Consider the following 19,196-nt stretch of genomic DNA (forward strand, 5'->3'; position numbering starts at 1 on the left):
TTAAAAAATTCGATCCACCTCGAGCATATTTGAATTGTTATTTCTTCAATGCAAAAACCAAAAATCCAACCTGAAATTTTTATATCCATCCAAACTGTCTGAACGTCCATCCTACGGTAGAGACCATGCACTAAGTCCTAGTAGCCACCCTTAGAGCGGATGGAATTCAATATTTTTGCAAAACGAATTTTATATATGTGTGTGCTTGTTTGTGCGTAAAAAGAGTAATTTTAACAGATATTACATTTTGAGTTCTTAATTTCAAAAGTATAATAGGTTCAATGATAATTGATAAAAACCTAAAAATTGAACATAAATCAAATTTAATTCTAGATCCGCCACGGCAGGCAACCAATGTCCACATGTAACTTCCATTCATTAATAACATTTAGCCTGTTACAATGCTGCTTTTGCAGCTCATCAATAAATTGAAATTTGAGAGCTCTATTACAAACTTTACAGTTTATTGAGACAACATATCCTATACTCCATCATCATAAGGAAAAGAAGTAGAATCCAACCATTCTTCTCCAGTAATAAACTCTGAAACAGTAAAATTAGAAGCATCATAATAATCCATTATGTGATAACCTAACCATGTAACTCTATTATCAGTCACAGATGCAGGACCAGTATTATCAAACTCACCATAGTACAATGTATTCAAACTTTGATTTCCTGACCATTCTTTCCACCCTTCAGGTTCAATAAAACCGTCTATGTACGACTCAAGGTATACTGTTCGTGAATAATTTCTCCACGGTCTTCCTAAGTAACTATTGATACTACTAGAATTAGAGTATAAATCCTCTGTAGCTAAAATAGAACAATTTTGTATCGAGATACCAGTATACTCCTCAGGGGAGTCGCGCGATTGAGCTGTAATGACTGTGAATTGGCCTGGCATTGGCATTCTTGACACGATGTTACATCCTTGGAAAACAACTGCTGCATTTCCGAAAATGTAATCTACAGTCCCGTAGATGTCACATTCTCTGTAAAATTGTCGAAATGAATGCGCGTATAAAGTGTCCTGGAATCCAGTTATGGTGCATCTATAGATAGCCGCTAAATCTGCATTGATTCGAAGGGCAACTGCTTGGTGCTTCTCTGGTCCAGCTGTGTTCTCAAAAGTAATGTCACGAGCCAAGAACCCTTCACCAGAGACAGCTGAAATCAATCAAAGAGCATAATTATGTTATCCATACAACATTAATAAATATATACTCCTGAAATCAATCAAAAGAGCATTATGTAATCCATACAGCATCAATAAATATATTCTCCATTTTTAAATCAATCAAAGAGCATTATGTTATCCATACAACATTAATAAATATATTCTCCTTCTGTTCCGTTTAATGTGGAACTTCGAGTTTTTGGTCAATATTGTCCCTTATTTTTGATAGTAGGTCTATTTTGGTCCCTCAAATATAACTCTGAGCATATTTAGTCCCTTAAGTATGCTAAAGTGGAGCACATTTAGTCTCAATGACAGAATCTGCCCAAGATCAATTACGGGGTTGGTTTCGGCACTCACTGTCTTTTTAATTAAATCATCAAAAATATTTTATAAACCAACACTCACTAATAGTACAGAGCTGATAAATTTAAAATTTTAACGTTGAAACTTTTACTTTTAAAAATTTCGGTTGATTTTTCCAAAAAGAAAAGTTAAAATTTGAAAAAATAGAGCTGCCAAGATCACTTCTAGGCATATTATTGAAGCAAACGAATAACCGGATTGTATTATCACTTTTAGCCCGCACCAGAAACTATTTACATCCGGTAGCCGAAAAAAATACATAAAATTTGTATAATTTTTATATATTAACATACAAAATGTATATATATACAAAATAATATACAAATTTATATATTTTTTCGACTATTGTTTTTACAGCGGCTATACGGCGTCATTTTCTCATTGAAAACTGGCACAGAAGGGGATATTTTTAAGGTCAAAATTTTAGAAGATATTATCTAAAAATGAGGAATTAAAGTGATAATTTGCGTTATCCAATAAAAGGAGAGGAAACGTTTTGTTTCAGAGTAGAAGATTTGCTTCATGAATCAGAGTTGGTTAACAGCGTTAGTTTTTGAATACATTCTATCAGTGAGACTAAATGTGCTTCACTTTAGCATACTTAAGGGACTAAATATGCTCGGGGTTATATATGAGGGACCAAAATAGACTTACCTCAAAGATAAAGGACAATATTGGTCAAAAACTCCGGCGGGGTTTGTAATACTAGTAGTTTGACTACTTAACTTTTGGTATGAATTCGAACATAAATTCTTCAAAAAAAATTATAATAATATTTATACATCTAAAAATTATATATAAAATATGATAAGTCATAATAGTTTATAATTAAAATATTTTAAGAAGTCATCAGAAAAGAAAAATGTCCCTAATAACAACACTTGTAAAAGTAAAGTCATCATAGAAAAAAGCACATAAAACATAAAGAGAAAAGTTTTAAGTGATTGAATTTACCAACAGTGGCAGATCTATTTAGTATTATTGTTATACATAGCAAATCATAGTATTAGCAATATTATATTTTTTTAATATATGAATAAATATGTATAAAGACAAAACTAATATTTCAAAACCTTTAATACACCAAATCAAACAGTTGATGAGAAATAATGCCAACATAATTAATCCCAGCATAACATTATTATTCCCAATATTACTAATACTTCATATTTAATATTCTCTCCGTTTCAATTTAAATGATATATTTTTCTTAATAGTTCGTTCCAAAACACATTTCTATATTTGAAAATAATTTAATTTTAAAATTTTTTATATTACTCACTTTACCCTTAATGAGAAGTTTTCACAGCTACATAAATGTCATGGCCCCACGAAGCATTTGCCTTAAGTTTCTAGGACCATATGTTTCAAAAAAATTCCATTTTTTCTTAAACTCTATATGCTAAATCAAACTAGATGATCTAAATTGAATTGACGGAGTACTATTTTTAGAGACCCTACCAAACGACCCCTAAATGTATCACATAAACTTGAATAGAAAAAGGCACATAAAACACAAAGAAAAAGTTTTTAAGTAATGAATTTACCGACAGTGGCAGATCTGAAAGTAGTCCAACCATCAACAACATTTCTATCACCAGTTACCACAGTAACATCACTCCCATCTCCAAGAAGAACAATGTTACTCTTCCAACTTGGTATCTCTACATTTTCTTCATAAACCCCTTCTTTAACATAAATGAAAATTCTGTCATCACTGTTATTCGGTGCAAAATCAATAGCTTCAGTAATGGTACTGAAATTTCCAGTTCCATCAGCTGCCACTGTGAATGCCACCTCATCATTCGGCTCATAATCACTCTGCAATATGCGCCTGTCTTTCCCACACAGCCACCTCGGCGGCGTGGACAAAAGCCGACGCCGCCTATTTCTATTCCCTTGTTTTTTAATAGAGTATTTTGAGAGCATTGACAAAGAATTACTAACATGCTCGTAAGTACTGCTGAGAGAGTTAATAAGTGTGGATTTTAACGGACCAGTAGTAAAATCTAGGCCTTCTAAACAAGTGGCTTTGTTCGTCAGTGCTGCACTGAGAAAAGCTTTTGCATCAGCTAATATTTTAGGGTTATTAGCTGATGAGACAGTATTGATCCGAGAGAGTGATTTCTTTATTGAAGATATTGTAATTTGATGAAGCTCTTTGCAATCTTGAACGATACCTTTTTGTTTTTCGACAAGATTTGAGCCTCCAGCTGATGAGAATAAAGTTGTGAGATGTCCTGTTTGGGATAAGGCTGATTGAAGAGATTGGAGGAGAAGGTTTAAGATGTTTGGGCTGATATTAATGGAGATTGATAATTTGAGTGAGTTGAAACAGGATTCTGGATATGGAGTGGAGTTGCATAAGGATTTTAGAGAAGAAATATGAGTAGCGTTCAAAGTTGGAGTATTAGATGAAGAATTAAAAGCAAAAGTTGTTAGTATGAAAGATGCTGAGCACATCATGAGCAAGAGAAATTTCGTAATAAAGGAAGAGCCCATCTTGACCGCGTTTGGTATAGTGAAGAGAAATGCTCCAAGGAATTTCACTTCTTATATAATAAAGTCTTGAATTTCACTTTTTATATAATAAATTCTGTTTGAAAAGCCATGTGTGATTGTGATGACCCAAAGGGTCATCTTCTATTTTAGAACTCGAATCCGTGTTTCGAGGCTTTAAAAACCTCATTTTATCTCTTTTCGATTTGTGTGCCGCAGTCCGGGCGTATATCCGGAAAGCCCTTATGTAAAAAATTTAAGAAATGATGATTTTTGTTGACTTCGGCCGACGTTTTAGGTAAACGGACTTGAACCCGTGTTCCGATTATCCCGGAGGGTCCGTAGTAAAACATGGAACCTGGGCCTATGCCCGGAATCGAATTCCGAGGTCCTTAGCCCGATAAATGAATTTTTGAAGGAAAATTGAAAAGACTGAAAATGTAATAATTTAAAAGATTTGATCTTGTTGGTATCGGTCTCGTATCTTGGTTTCGGAGCCCGGTACATGTTCATTATGATATTTAAACCTTATCTGTGAAATTTGGTGAAAAACGGAATTCATTTGACGTGATTCAGACCTTTGGTTGAGAAAATAGAAGTTTTGAAACTATCTTGAAAATTTCATGCAATTTGGTGCTAAATTCATAGTTCTGGGTGTTATTTTGGCGATTTGATCACACGAACAAGTTCGTATGTTGTTTTAAGACTCGTGTGCATGTTTGGTTTGGAGCCCTAAGGGCTCGTGTGAGTTTTGGATAGGCTACGAAGTGATTTTGGAACTTAGAAATTTGCTGGTGTAACTGGTGTATGTAGCAGGCCTCTGATCTTGCAATTGCGAGATTAGGCTTCGCAAATGTGAACCAAGCAGGCTTGGCAATTGCGAGGTATTTATCGCAATTGCGAATAAAGCCTGGGCCAGCAGATTTCGCAAATGCGAACAAATCTTTGTAATTGCGAAGGGGATCTGGGGAAGGGCATGTTAATGCGAATATTTACTCGCATTTGCGAGGGGTCAGAGATCGCAAATGCGATACTTTTCTCGCAATTGCGATGGCAGCATGACTGTGAAGGGCTTCGCATTTGTGATAGCTTCTTCGCATTTGCGAGCTTCGCAATTGTCGCAATTGCGACATCTGCAGTTGAGTAAAAGGGTCTTAGACGGGATTTTTTATTCATTTTCCCATTTTTTAAAACCTAAACTTCAAAAGGCGATTTTTCCAAAGGCTAGTTCTTCCTCAAATCATAGGTAAATGATTCTTAATTCATTTCTTTCAATCTTTTACATCTTTTTATAAGATTTCATTCTAGAATCTAAGGTTTTTCATGGTGGAATTGGGGATTTTTAGGTAGAACTTAGGAATTTCGAAATTTGGGGATTTAGACCTCAAATTGAGGTTGGATTCCAAAACCATTTGTATATCTGGGCTTAGGGGTGAATGAGTAATCGGGTTTTGATCCGAATTTCGAATTTTGACCAAGCGAACCCAGGGTTAGTTTTTGACTTTTTGGGAAAAATATTGGGAAACTTATAATTATGCATTGGAATTGATTTCTTTAGCGACAATTGATGTTATTAAGTTATTTATGACCAGATACGAGTGGATTGGAGGTGGAATCGAGAGGTAAAGCGGTAATTCAACTCTGAATTGCCCATTGGCTTGAGATAAGTGTTTGGTCTAATTTTGACTTGAGGGATTAGGGATCCCCGACTTAATTGCTATGTGAAAATCCATGTGTGTGGCGTATAGGTGAGGTGACGAGTACCTATGCGCCGCTAAATTATCTATTTAGCCTATTCCCTTCCTCGTTCCTAGTATATTGTTTTCCTGTTTTAACTGCTACTTGCTTATTGATGCTTCCATGTTTAATTGATTCTTGTTAAATGTTGTTTTCTCTATTGAAGGTATTAATTGTTCCGCAGTTTCATTATATTACATTGTTGGTTTAAGTTGGTTTATTGGTGCTTCATGGTACACTTTGGTTGGTCTCACTGTGTAGTATTAACTGATGAAATTTCATAATTGTATAGATTTCCCGTTGTTTTGGTTTGAGGTGTAAATGCTGCGGAGGGTTTTGAGCTATGTTGTGAAATACTTATTCTTATTTTGTGATTGGTACTGATATGGTGGGATCGGGTTGCACGCCGAAACAGGAGGAATAAGGGTAAAATGTGATTGTCTGGTGGGATCAGGTGGCACACCGCAACAAGGAGTAATAAGGGTGGATAGGTGGGATCGGGTTGCATGCCGCAACAAGAGCAATAAGGGTGATATATATTGAGGAGTAATAAGGGTGGACTGGTGGGATCGGGTTGCACGCCGCAACAAGGAGTAATAAGGGTGAATGTTCATATTGTTACTTGTTATATGGTGGGATCGGGATGTACACCACATCATTTTGTTGTTTATGTATTCTTCCTCTGTTGGAATTTTATTCCGTGGTATTGTGACTCTCTTAAGGATTGGTTATAGCTGAGTACTGTAAATTATTTGGGTTCTGTATTTATTTTTTTGCAAGTTACTCTTGTCGCGCCCCCTTTTTCTCGCGAAATCGGGTTTATGATATTTGGTATAGGACAACTCGTTCCTTTTAGGAACTGGGTTTTGTATTTTGAAGAGTCGTCACCTAATGATTTAAGGTGCATTAGGACACCAATAAGGTTAAATTCTAAGTTTCGTTGGAATAACCAGAGATAGGGTAAGGGCTTGAAATTATCCTAAGGAGAAGGTGTTAGGCACCCCTCAAGATCCACTAGTGTGGTTCCCGTCCAGATAGTTTATTATGAGTTTAGCAAATAGACAAGTATGAGCTCAAATATTAATGGATTTAAATTTAAACATATAAAAGAAAGAACAATTAAAAGAAGAGTTTTAAAAAAAGGAGTTTGTAGATAAAGGAAATGGGGTCCTAGGTTTATATTTAATATGGATCACATCAATGCGATATCCGATATGACACTCCTCAAAAGAGGGGATACTCGTGGTATTAGCGCATCGGTCATCATATTCATATCTACCCTTCCCACCCCGTTAAGGTGTTAAAGCGCGGATTGGTCTCGATTACTATTGCATGCTATTTACCCGTCCTATTTCTATCAGTCTCAGAAGAGCTTAGGACTACTATTCCTAAAGGGGGAATATTAGGCTGATTTTTGGTTTCAAAGGGTAAAAATCTAAGGCGACATACAAAACACATATATTGCATGTTGGGGAAGCATATAAACAGGTAAAGGCCCATGTACACCTCCTCAAACAAAACATATAAATAGCATGACTTGCACATACTTTTTTAGGTCTGATTAAAATACTAAAGACGAGGGGAGTTTGATTATTGAGGCAGATCTGTTTATTACATAATTCAGATAAAAAGTCTGAATCAGACCTGCTGGTTGTAGCAATTAACAAAAGCGGATTCAATTTTATGGTTATTACTCTAAGGCTTGCCTAAGTATTTTAGGTGAGGTCCTATAGACATGATATCTAATTGATTCAGAATGTGGAGAAACAGTAACAACTTAAAGCGAATTGTTTGAAATCCTATAGGCATGCTTGCTAAACCTCGTTAAATAGAGAAGGAAAGTTGTTTAAAACTGGTTCAGAATCGAACTAATTTTAAATTGAACTAGTTTCAGATTCTGTAGGCGATGGTATCTAATATTGCTGATTTTAATCTCTATAGGCATGATATCTAACATTGAATGTGAATAGAAAATGAACCAGAATTTTACTTGGGAATCCCTATAGGCATGATTTCTATATGTTATACTGATTTCAATCTTATGAGCATGATACTTACTTATATCCGTTTAGAACTTAAAGCATGATATCTAAGTGGCATGCAGAATTTAAATAAGTCCTATAGGCAGATTATCTAAGTGTGAAGTTGAGCATGAAGAAATTAAGATAACCCTATAGACATGGTGTCTAAAAATGCAGAATTGAACATGCAGAAATTTAAGAAAAACAGTCCTACAGGCATGCTTTCTACCCTTGAGCATACATGATCACCTAACCCTTTTTACTATCCAACCCCAAATGTTTATTACAAATTATTACAGACCAGAAGTAATGAATTATACCAGAAAAGTACAAAGAAACGTTACAACCAAAGGAAGCCTGATTCTTGACTTCCTCTTTGAGTTATGGAATAAACCACCTCAAATGTCATTGATCCAAAGCCTTTCTCAGACTTGAGTGTGTCAAAGTTCCCTAAGGGTCTCAAGAGGACCTAGGGCAGTGCTCACACTCAAGTTACATAACCAGAATAGAGATGAGTATAGTGTGAAAATACCAGCCCTTATGTGTCCAAGTTTAGAGGGAGCTCATGGGTCCCAAGGCAAGGCTCACACAAGGGGGGCAGAACTTAAGTTCTAGGAAGATAGTGAAAGTGCAGGAACAGAGTTTCAAAACTGAAGTGAGAGGGAGACAGTAATCAATAACATATAGAGTTAATAACTTCATACAAAGGGGGCAAGGGTTGGGAATCCATTGCAAGGAGCCTATATACTTAGGCATGGGTTAGCTTTGGGCATGCACAACAATGGGAAGCGCTGACATGCCTGTAAACTAATAAGAACATACAACATATAAGAGAAACATGGAGCTTATGATCCCAGGGGAATTAGGTTTGGGTCATGCACAGCAATGTCCCATGTTGTCATGCCCCAAATTAACCACAACACATTGGGGTAGGGGTTTAAGATTCACATGTCATGATACATTAATTCTGAATAGGAAAAGGGGAAATTACAGCATGTTTAATAATGGTACTGAGTTAAATACAAACAGTAGACAAACAAGGATGCAAGAAACAGTAAATAAGCATGTTGTTGTTGGTGCAGAAGCTTAATTAGAACATACCAGTAAGAAATGCGAATGCAGAAAAAAATAAGCAAGTTTCCCACAGCCGAGCCTTGGCTTTCAGCCGGCTAGTTAAGGCAGCAATACAAGTAGTAACAGAGAAAAAAGAGAGATTTGGTGGGGTGTGTGTCTGAACTCAAGTGTTTTATGCCTTGTGTTCGTGTGTTTGAAAGAAAAGAAGTACGGGGTATTTATAGCTTTCTGAAAACGAGTAAGAGAGAAGTAATAAGCTGCAAACATGGAAATAATCACAATTTAGAATCAATTATACAAGTGATTGCCTTTAATTAAGGGATCACTTACTTAACGGGCAGTGACAGGTTCAAAATAAGGAAAGAAATCAATTTGTAAGCAGGCTGACAATTGTCGTAAAAGAAGTAGTAAAACATTAAGTAAGCAATCGAGTATAGGTACAGAAATATTCTAATTTCGGAAAGGATTCGGTAAGGCAAAACATGAAAAGAAATCAATTAACCTTAACAGGCGAGTGAAACCAGAATTTCACAAAGAAAAAGTTTGAAATCAGTCACAAGTTTGGAGATCAATCAAAGAAGGAAACTTAGCATATAAATAGAGTGCACAAACACTATACATGTGAGGCCAAGCCTATTGGCAAAAGGAAATAGCATGCAATAGTAGCACAAAATTCAGTAGATGGCAACATTCGAAACATGATAGTCCGGTAGGTCAAGTCACATTGAATCAGTAGTGAAGAAAATATAGAATATCAAAAGCATGCGAAGATTTCACAGTAGAAGGTGAAGAAAGCCCCTTTAAAAAAATTAGGGTTTCGAGCATAATCGAGTTTTAGAGAAGATAGAAACCCAGAATCAGAAAAATCACACAAAGGGATAAGAGGTTTTGAAATAAAGAACTTCAAATCGAGTTAAGTACTTAAACGAACAGTCTCAGACCCAAAGCCATAGGATTTTCAATAATAGAAGATTTTCAAAAGAGGATAACAAACAAATTGGACAAAACTCAAGCAAACAAGCATTCATCTAATAAACAGTCAAAAGAAATTAGGGCTTTTAATATGCAAACTTAGGTAGAAGAACGATATGAGCAAACATAGCAAAACATGTCAAAAAATCAGAGAAACGTTTTGAAATAACTCAACAAGAAAACCCTAATCGGAAAAGATAAAAAGTTTTGAAAGCAGAGTTTTAAAAGAAACTTCGAGAAAAACACTTAGAAGTTCAAAGCAAACATGGATCTGAAGCAGATCTAAAAGAAGTCGAAATAACCTTAGAGATTAGGGTTTTAGAAGAACCCAAGTGATGAGAAAGGCCTTGAAAATAATCGATCTAAGCAGAAAAGTCAAAAGTCTGACTCGAATAGCCATGGCTGGACGGAGAAAGGTCAGAGACGACCGGAGAACAGTCATCGAGCAAAAATCGGACAAAATCCCCTTCAGGATCTGGTCATGAAACCACAGAAATCAACACGTAGAAGCCATGGGAGGATGATATAGGTCTTCGATGACTTTGGAAGGCCATGGATTAGGGTGGCGGCGGCTAGGGTTTGAGAGTGTTGTAGAGAGGATTTGAGAGAGGAGGGGGATTCAGAGGCGGCGTATGGTGGAAAATGGTAGGGTTAAAGGGGTCATTTGGGATTAATTACGGTAAGGGGGTCTGGTGGCCGTTGATCATTTTGATCAACGACCTAGATTGAACGGGTAAGTGGGGCGGTTTAAAGAATAGGATTTGGGTCAGTTCAGATTGTAATTGGGCTTCAAATTGGGTTCAATTGGGGTTCGAACTCAGGCTACAATTGAAATAAAATGGGGCTAACATTTAAATAGCCAATTTTCCTATTTGATTTATAAAAAATAATAAAATAGTTTATGTAAATGAATTAAAGGTACTAAAATGATTTATGGTACATAATTATAAAATTAAAAATACTGAACTTAATATTTATAGATATAAACACAATTAAATCTAAAAGAGGCTAGGATTACAATTATATGCAATTTAGCTTTAAAATACTAAATCAATTATAAAAAATATGCAAAAAATATCTTAGCTATATTTTAGTATAAATATGAGAATTAAATAAATGAATCACCAAAAAATGATAATTTTAGAAATATTATTGGATTTTTTATGAGTAAAATAGGGGAATAAATTAGTTTTAAAATCTTTAAAAGATTACGAAAAAATAATAACACAATTGGACATACTTATATATGCCTACACATACTGTTTTGAAAGTATTTTGCATATAAAAAATATACAGAAAAAATTAGGTATCAACAACTATTCTGTTTTGTTTCGTATTTCCTTTCTGCTTTATTATATACTGTTGCAGGTTTTATTGTATATGCACCGCCGTTGCCTCGTCACTACCTCGTCGAGGTTAGGTTCGACACTTACCAGTACATGGGGTCGGTTGTATTGATACTGCACTCTGCACTTTCTATGTAGATTTTGAAGCTGGTTGTGGCTGATCGAGAGGTCGGTTACAGGCATTCATCCAAGAGACCAAGGTAGTCCTACAAGCATCTGTAGGCCCTAGCATCCCCTCATATGTTTTCCTCATTTCTATTTTATTTTCTTTCGAGACAGATGTATTTTTCTTTCAAACCCATACTTATAGTATTCATAGAATGTTCGTGAGTGGTGACACCAGTTTCTAGGTGGTAACCGTTTCTGAGTTGTTAATAGTATATATAAAATTGGTTTAATATGTACTTTCGCCTTTATTTCTGTTCGAATTAGTTTTGTTAATTTTAAATTATAAAGATGTAAAGGAAAAGGTGAACATAACTATAACGTTGGCTTGCCTAGCGAGTGCAATGTTAGGTGTCATTACGGTTCCGACGGTGGAAAATTCGGATCATGATAGTAATTATATGATCATATAATAAAATGATTTGTAATTATACAAGATAGTTATTATAAGCTGTTTGTTTATTATAATTTAATTACAATATAATTTACACTATCATATTTGGTTGTGCAAATGTAATTACATATTTAAAAAAACTTTTTTCAGATTAACATATATATATAAGATTTACTATATGATAAACATATAGTATGTAGATAAGAAATATTAATTATTAATTTTATATGAGGTATTTAAAATAAGTATTATTTTTTTTTGTAAAAATATATTAAATAATCTTTTTGTAAAAATATATTAAATAATTATATTAAAAATATCACATATTAGTTTATTATAGAGTTCAGAAGAATACACCAATGAAATTATTATTGGGATAGTAACAATCTGATGAAATATTAAAATCTTATATACAAACCAATTATGAGTTATTCACGTAGCGAGAGAAATATGTCATATTGTTAGCATAAACTGCATATTCACATAGTTGCTATATGTGTATTTTAAAAATGTATAAAATAGAAAATAACTTTCAAGAATGTAAATATAAAAAGGCAAAGATTTGATGCAATAACAAAAAAAAAAAAAAAAAAAAGGAAGAAGTACTGCCCGGAGCGGAAAGCTACTGGTGCTAACTGTTAGCCCCTTGACAAAGGTCCTCGGCAGGTGTGGGTTGTGATAAGGATTTTCATGATGGCCTTGGCACACAACCTGAAAAATGGGGCAACATCATAAAGGGCTGCTCGGCATGACGGACAATGCGGGGTTCAACAAACGCACCTTGAACGGAAGCAAGGCGCATTTTACTTAGATGTGCGGGTTGGCAAAACAATGGCAAGGCAAAGCCATATCAAGCAGAGGCAAAGACATGGCAAGGCAAGGCAAGGTAAGGCGGGACAAGCAAAGGCAAATGATACAGACATATTTGATCAAGTCGGGGGCGACTTGACATGGGCGGACAGCTTTGACAACGAACGTGTGCAGCTAAGTCAGTGGGTAGCGAGCTGTGGCAATGACATTGGCACGGAGCAGTGTCAAAGGCAAGGTTGGGCGCAATGTCAGCCTTGGCACAAAGCAGTTGGGCGAAAATCAGACCAAGCTGTGCACAAGCAGCAGTTGGAAAACATGTGCCAAACACATGGGAAGCAGTTGACAGTTGCAACCTCTTCCAAGACATGCTGATCATGGCCTAAAAGTGTGCCCACATTTTTGTACTTTGTCTTAACTTGTTGCCCATCAGTTGGGGACTTGTCAACTGATTGTAGCCTTTAAATACTTGCCTAGGCTGTCCAAAACGGGGCAGAAAACTTAGTGTAAGGCATTGTGTATCCAAAATTCGTCTAAGTTATTTTCCTAAGGGTGGGAAAACCATTTTGGGGCAGGGAATTAGGGAATTCTTTGTCTTGACCATAGGGTTGGCTATTGTGTTCTTGTATTCACTTATTAATACAAGTTGGGAAGAAATTACTGTATATCGTGTGCCTTTATTTACAGATTTTGCTGCTTATTTTCATTCTAAGTTCAAACGTCCCTAAAAATAAAATTAAGTGTTGGAAAGGCTGAAGTCAAGGCTGGGCTTGACTGCCGCACGGAGGTGAACCTCGGGCTGAGTTCGAGTGACACAAATCACCCCTGTGACAACTGGTATCAGAGCGTGGCTGGATCGGGGCAAAGACACAACGTTCAGTGGTTGAATTTTGTGAAAAATGGCTGGTGGCAACGCAGAACTGAGGGAAAAAGTTACTGCATTAGAGGCACTCGTCGGAACTGTTGATGGGGATCAATTTCTGACTATCCTGACTCGTCTCACCTATCTTGAGGCCGAGATGAACAGACTGAGCAAGGAGTGCACAGATCTGAAAACGGAAAATGGGTTGCTGCGTCGTGCTGTTGGCAATGATGAAACACAGCGTGGGGCAGATCGTACCAAGGTCAGAATTCCGGAGCCTAAAGAGTTCAATGGCGCAAAGAGTGCCAAGAAACTTGAAAACTTCCTGTGGGATATGGAACAGTACTTCCATGCTGCCAAAGTGCAAGATGAAGACAAAGTCCCCATTACGACTATGTACTTGGTGGATGATGCAAAGCTATGGTGGCGTACGCACGTGGCAGATGATGTAAGTGATGGTAGGCCGAAGATTGACTCTTGGGAAGGGCTGAAGAAAGAGTTGAATGATCAATTCTTTCTTAGCAATGCGGGCTGGATTGCTAGAGATCATTTAAAGAAGTTGAAACAAATTGGAATGGTCAGGGATTACGTCAAGGATTTTAGTTCTTTGATGCTGGATATTAGCAACATGTCTGAGGAAGACAAGCTGCATAATTTCCTTTACGGTTTGCAGTCGTGGGTGCAAATGGAACTCTGAAGGCAAAATGTGAAAGATCTTCCTAGTGCCATTGCTACTGTGGATGCTTTGGGTGATTTTCAGTTGGGACAAGATGGTTCTGATTTCTCTACTACTTTAAAGTCCAAAAACGGGAACAAGGACAAAGGAAAAGAGTGGAGGAAAAACGGAAATGACAAGGGTAATGCTATTGAGGGCAATGGCAATGAGAAGGGAAAGCAATGTGCTGGACCTTCGACAAACAAGGGACAAAACAGCAAGTTTGATGGCTGTTTTATTTGCAAAGGGCCACACATGGCGAGGGATTGTCCAAAAATTGAACGGCTTTCAGCGTTGTTTGATGAAGGAAAGAGTGAAGATGAGCAAAACAAGGAAGAACTTGGGAAAGCAACAACATATTTGGGACCTATGGTGGTGCTGAAAAATGCGGAAGCTGCTTCGTCGAGGACGACGAATTCTTCTAGTGGGGGTGGTTTGTTAGCCCCTTGACAAAGGTCCTCGGCAGGTGTGGGTTGTGACAAGGATTTTCATGATGGCCTTGGTACACAACCTGAAAAATGGGGCAACATCATGAAGGGTTGCTCGGCATGACGGACAATGCGGGGTTCAACAAACGCACCTTGAACGGAAGCAAGGCGCATTTTACTTAGATGTGCAGGTTGGAAAAACAATGGCAAGACAAAGCCATGCCAAGCAGGGGCAAAGACATGGAAAGGCAAGGCAAGGTAAGGCGGGACAAGCAAAGGCAAATGATACAGACAGATTTGATCAAGTCGGGGGCGACTTGACATGGGCGGACAGCTTTGACAACGAACGTATGCAGCTAAGTCAGTGGGTAGCGAGTTGTGGCAATGACATTGGCGCGGAGCAGTGTCAAAGGCAAGGTTGGGCGAAATGCCAGCCTTGGCACAAATCAGCTGGGCGAAAATCAGACCAAGCTGTGCACAAGCAGCAGTTGGAAAACATGTGCCAAACACATGGGAAGCGGTTGGCAGTTGCAACCTCATCCAAGACATGTTGATCATGGCCTAAAAGTGTGCCCACGTTTTTGTACTTTGTCTTAACTTGTTGCCCATCAGTTGGGGGCTTGTCAACTGATTGTAGCCTTTAAATACTTGCCTAGGCTGTCCAAAATGGGGCAGAAAACTTAGTCTAAGGCATTGTGTAGCCAAAATTCGTCTAAGTTATTTTCCTAAGGGTGGGAAAACCATTTTGGGGCAGAGAATTAGGGAATTCTTTGTCTTGGCCATAGGGTTGGCTATTGTGTTCTTGTATTCACTTATTAATACAAGTTGGGAAGAAATTCCTGTATATCGTGTGCCTTTATTTACAGATTTTGCTGTCTATTTTCATTCTAAGTTCAAACGTCCCTAAAAATAAAACTAAGTGTTGGAAAGGTTGAAGTCAAGGCTGGGCTTGACTGCCGCACGGAGGTGAACCTCGGGCTGAGTTCGAGTGACACAAATCACCCCTGTGACACTAACGTTGGAAACTTGGCAGGAGTTTAGTGTGTCAAATTACCCAAAACGTAATTAAATAAAAAACAATATGCTAGAAAATTTAGAAACTTACTATTAAAACTAGTAAAATTAAGTATTACCTCCTTTTAAAGAGTTTAGAACGGTTTATACGTATAAAATGCAGTAACAGAATTATAAAAGAGTTTTGCATCAAGCAAGGGCTTTATTTGCAAACTGCAATGACTCTGAAGAAATAAATTATAAATAAATCAAAAAATAATATAATAACAAAATTGAATATACCCTAAAGAAAGCACAACCAAAAGAATCAAATAAAAAATAAAAATTAAAGAATTTGAAAGGTTACCTTATAACTACACCCTAACTCTTTACCCTTTTTGAAAGTTGAGAAGTATAATTGATTCCTCAAAAATTACACTCAATTCCCACCATTCAAATAATTACTTGCCAAATAAACAAGCCAAATTGTGTAATTATATCTAATTACACCAAAAAATAATTCCCCTGTGGTTTTCTACACATGCTCTTATTTTTAAAAGGTAATCTGATAACAATATAGTTAGACAGACGGTGTTCAAAAAAACGACAAATCGTACAAAATCAGTAATTTGAATCAAGTCGGGAAAAAAATCGACTAATGATTTTGTTTGATTTATCTATTTTAAAAGATGTATATAATTAATTTGATTTTATAAATGAAAAAAACGACCAACCCGGCCTATGTAGATTCTTAGTAAGACATAACTTAATAGTATGAAGGAATTCATATTTTTTAAAATTCAATGAGAATCGCTATAAATGGTCATTTATACTAGAATTCAAGTTAGCATAATTTGGGAAATTATGGTGCTTGGATTTGGGAATAAAATGTTGAGACTGGTAGTTAGTTATAGTGGTGTAAGGGAGTGTCCAGTTGTAAATGAGTTGTCACTAGTATAGAATTAAGTTAAGAAGTTAGTTAATTAGTTAGTTACATGTATAAATACTTCATTTCTAGATGCTTCTGTAATTTAGCTTTTGATTTAATGTGAATTCATTCTTCTCCTTCTCTCACTCGCTCATTTCCTCTCAATGCATCTCCATGGCTGACCTCCATTATAATGGTATCAGAGCTTAGGTGAAGCTCCCGTATCTAGCAATTAGGAGAAGGTTGATGCGAAGAGAAGCTGAGTAAAATTCTCACAAATTGAGCTCAATTAACTCGATTTCACTCTGTGTTTGAATCTGTTATCTATAGAGATAATTCCTCTGTAATTCGATTTTAGTTGTTATCATTTCGTTGTTATTGATCCCTACAATGGCTGCTGACGGAACTTCCTCTACTACAGCTGCTCTTACACCATATCAAAATGTAGATCCGGTTCATCGCCATCATCCACTCTACATTCACCCATATGATACACAAGGTACAGTTCTCATCTCAATTCAACTTCAAGGTCCTGAGAATTATTCACTGTGGAGTAGATCTATGAAGATTGTTTTGCATGGTAAAAATAAGTTAGGCTTTGTGCTAGGAACATGTAGAAAACATATGTTTGATCCTATTTTACACGAGCTATGGGATAGGTATAATGCTATTGTGTTGGCCTGGATAATGAACATTGTGGCTCCAAATCTGCTTAGTTCTGTGATATACGTTTCTGATGCTCACAAGATTTGGGAAGATCTTCGTGAGAGATTTGATAAAGTCAATGCATCTAGATCCTTCTACTTACACAAGGAAATTGGGAAACTAACACAAGGTCTATTGTCAGTGCTGAATAATTTTGAAAATTGAGAGAGTTGTAGGATGAATATGAGGCTTTAGTTCCTCCTCCTTCATGTGGTTGTCCAGAATCTAGGAAAAATGCAGAACATTATTAACTTAGAAAATTGTATCAGTTTCTTACTAGCCTAAATGATACCTTTGATAATATCAAGGATCAGATCCTCATGACTAGGCCAGTACCTAATATAAATCAGGCATATGCAATGATCATTAATGTGGAAAGTCAGAGAAGGAACAACGCTACTGTTGGTGTTAGTGATCCTACAGCCCTGTTGAGTAATAGAGCTCCTACTGATGGTCACAATCATGGCTATAAGCCCAGAAATAACCTTGGAAAGTCCTCCCTTCAATGTGACTTCTGCTATCTTAAAGGTCACACTAGAGAAAATTGTCACAAACTTCATGGCTACCCCCACTGATTTTAGAGGCAGGAAAGGAGGATGAGGTACTCTTGATTCCAAAAGTGCATATGCACACACTGCTAGCATAGCTTCTGATTCACCTCATTAAGGAAATGCTACTAATGTGGTCCCAACATATGGTTCAGCAACTGATAGCTCTCCAGCAATAACAGGTGTCTCTTCAGCACCTTTCTTTACTCAGGATCAATACAATCAAATCTTGCAAATGTTGAACAAAGGAAAGCAAGTTGACACTATGGCTAATTCCGCAACAATGAATACTACAGGTACTATAACAACTCTCATGTCTCATCTAGTGAGTAATAATTACATTATAGATACATGTGCTACTAATCATATGGCTCACAACCTCAATCTACTGAGCAATATTAGAAAGCTATCAGATATTGATCAGAACTAAATTCAACTTCCTAATGATGAAAAGGTTATTATCAGCCACACTGGTGATCTATCATTGTTTAAGGATAAATCAGTACATCATGTACTTTATATTCCAGATTTCAAGTTTAATCTGATGTTAGTGTCAAAAATCACAAAAGAGCTAAGATGTCTAGTGGTCTTCTTTCCTGATTTCTGCATATTTCAGGAGCTCTTCACTAGGAATGTGATGGGGATTGGTAAAGAGGAGCATGGCCGCTACATTCTGAAGCACAAAGAACAAGATGTTCCCGAGCAGTTGCCAGATTCTAGGCCATTTCACTCAAGTTCTTTTGTAAATACTACTAGTAGTGAATTTCAAACAAATAATGCTAGTATTGAAAATAAGAATACATCTGAGTGTCCAGATGAAACTGTTTTGTGGCATAAGAGGTTGGGTTATGCACCACTAAGGGTTCTAAAAAGGATAGAAAGTTTAACAAATGTTCAATTGAAGGACCATTTCTGTACAGTTTGTCCTGTTGCTAAGCAAACCAAAATTCCTTTTTCCTCCAGTAATAAATGTTTTATTAATGCATTTGATCTCATACATGTTGTTGTTTGAGGGCCATACAGAGTACCTATTCACAATGGTAGGAGGTATTTTATGACCTTAGTGGATGACTACTCAAGGTTTATCTGGCTTTTCTTGATGAATGACAAGGCAGAATCTATTGCGATTCTAAAAAACTTCCTGTTATTAGTCAAAAATCAGTTTCATTGCAGTATCAAGTGTTTAAGGTCAGAAAATGGCACAGAATTATTTAACAATCAGGTAACAGGACTTCTACAAGAACATGGCATAGTTCAACAAAGTTCTTGTGTATACACTCCTCAACAAAATGGCAGAGTTGAAAGAAGACATAGATCTATCCTTGATATGGCTAGAGCCTTAAGGTTTCAGGCTTGTGTTCCTTTAAAATTTTGGGGAGAGTGTGTTACTACTGCAGTGTACATTCTGAATAGGTTGCCCACTATTGTATTGAAGGGTGTATCTCCTTTTGAAAGA

The 19,196-nt window shown here is 36.6% G+C and overlaps 2 protein-coding genes across 2 annotated transcripts; one reads left to right on the forward strand and one right to left on the reverse strand.

Moving 5' to 3' along the window:
- Positions 1 to 332: 332 nt before the first annotated feature.
- LOC107786066 (putative pectinesterase/pectinesterase inhibitor 12) lies at positions 333 to 4,105 on the reverse strand. Its single transcript, XM_016607497.2, has 2 exons — positions 3,094 to 4,105; positions 333 to 1,170 (listed from the first exon to the last, which is right to left on the reverse strand). The coding sequence occupies exons 1-2, from the start codon at positions 4,046 to 4,048 to the stop codon at positions 482 to 484; spliced, it is 1,644 nt and encodes a 547-aa protein (XP_016462983.1). The 5' UTR covers positions 4,049 to 4,105; the 3' UTR covers positions 333 to 481.
- A 12,772-nt stretch (positions 4,106 to 16,877) lies between these two features.
- On the forward strand, positions 16,878 to 18,752 carry LOC142166028 (uncharacterized). The gene is made up of 5 exons (XM_075224432.1): positions 16,878 to 17,329; positions 17,473 to 17,720; positions 17,860 to 18,065; positions 18,195 to 18,251; positions 18,357 to 18,752. Exons 1-5 carry the CDS (start codon positions 16,878 to 16,880, stop codon positions 18,750 to 18,752), a joined length of 1,359 nt encoding a protein of 452 aa, XP_075080533.1.
- Positions 18,753 to 19,196: the final 444 nt, after the last annotated feature.

This window comes from Nicotiana tabacum, chromosome 11, assembly GCF_000715075.1.
Source record: "Nicotiana tabacum cultivar K326 chromosome 11, ASM71507v2, whole genome shotgun sequence".
Lineage (NCBI taxonomy): Eukaryota > Viridiplantae > Streptophyta > Magnoliopsida > Solanales > Solanaceae > Nicotiana > Nicotiana tabacum.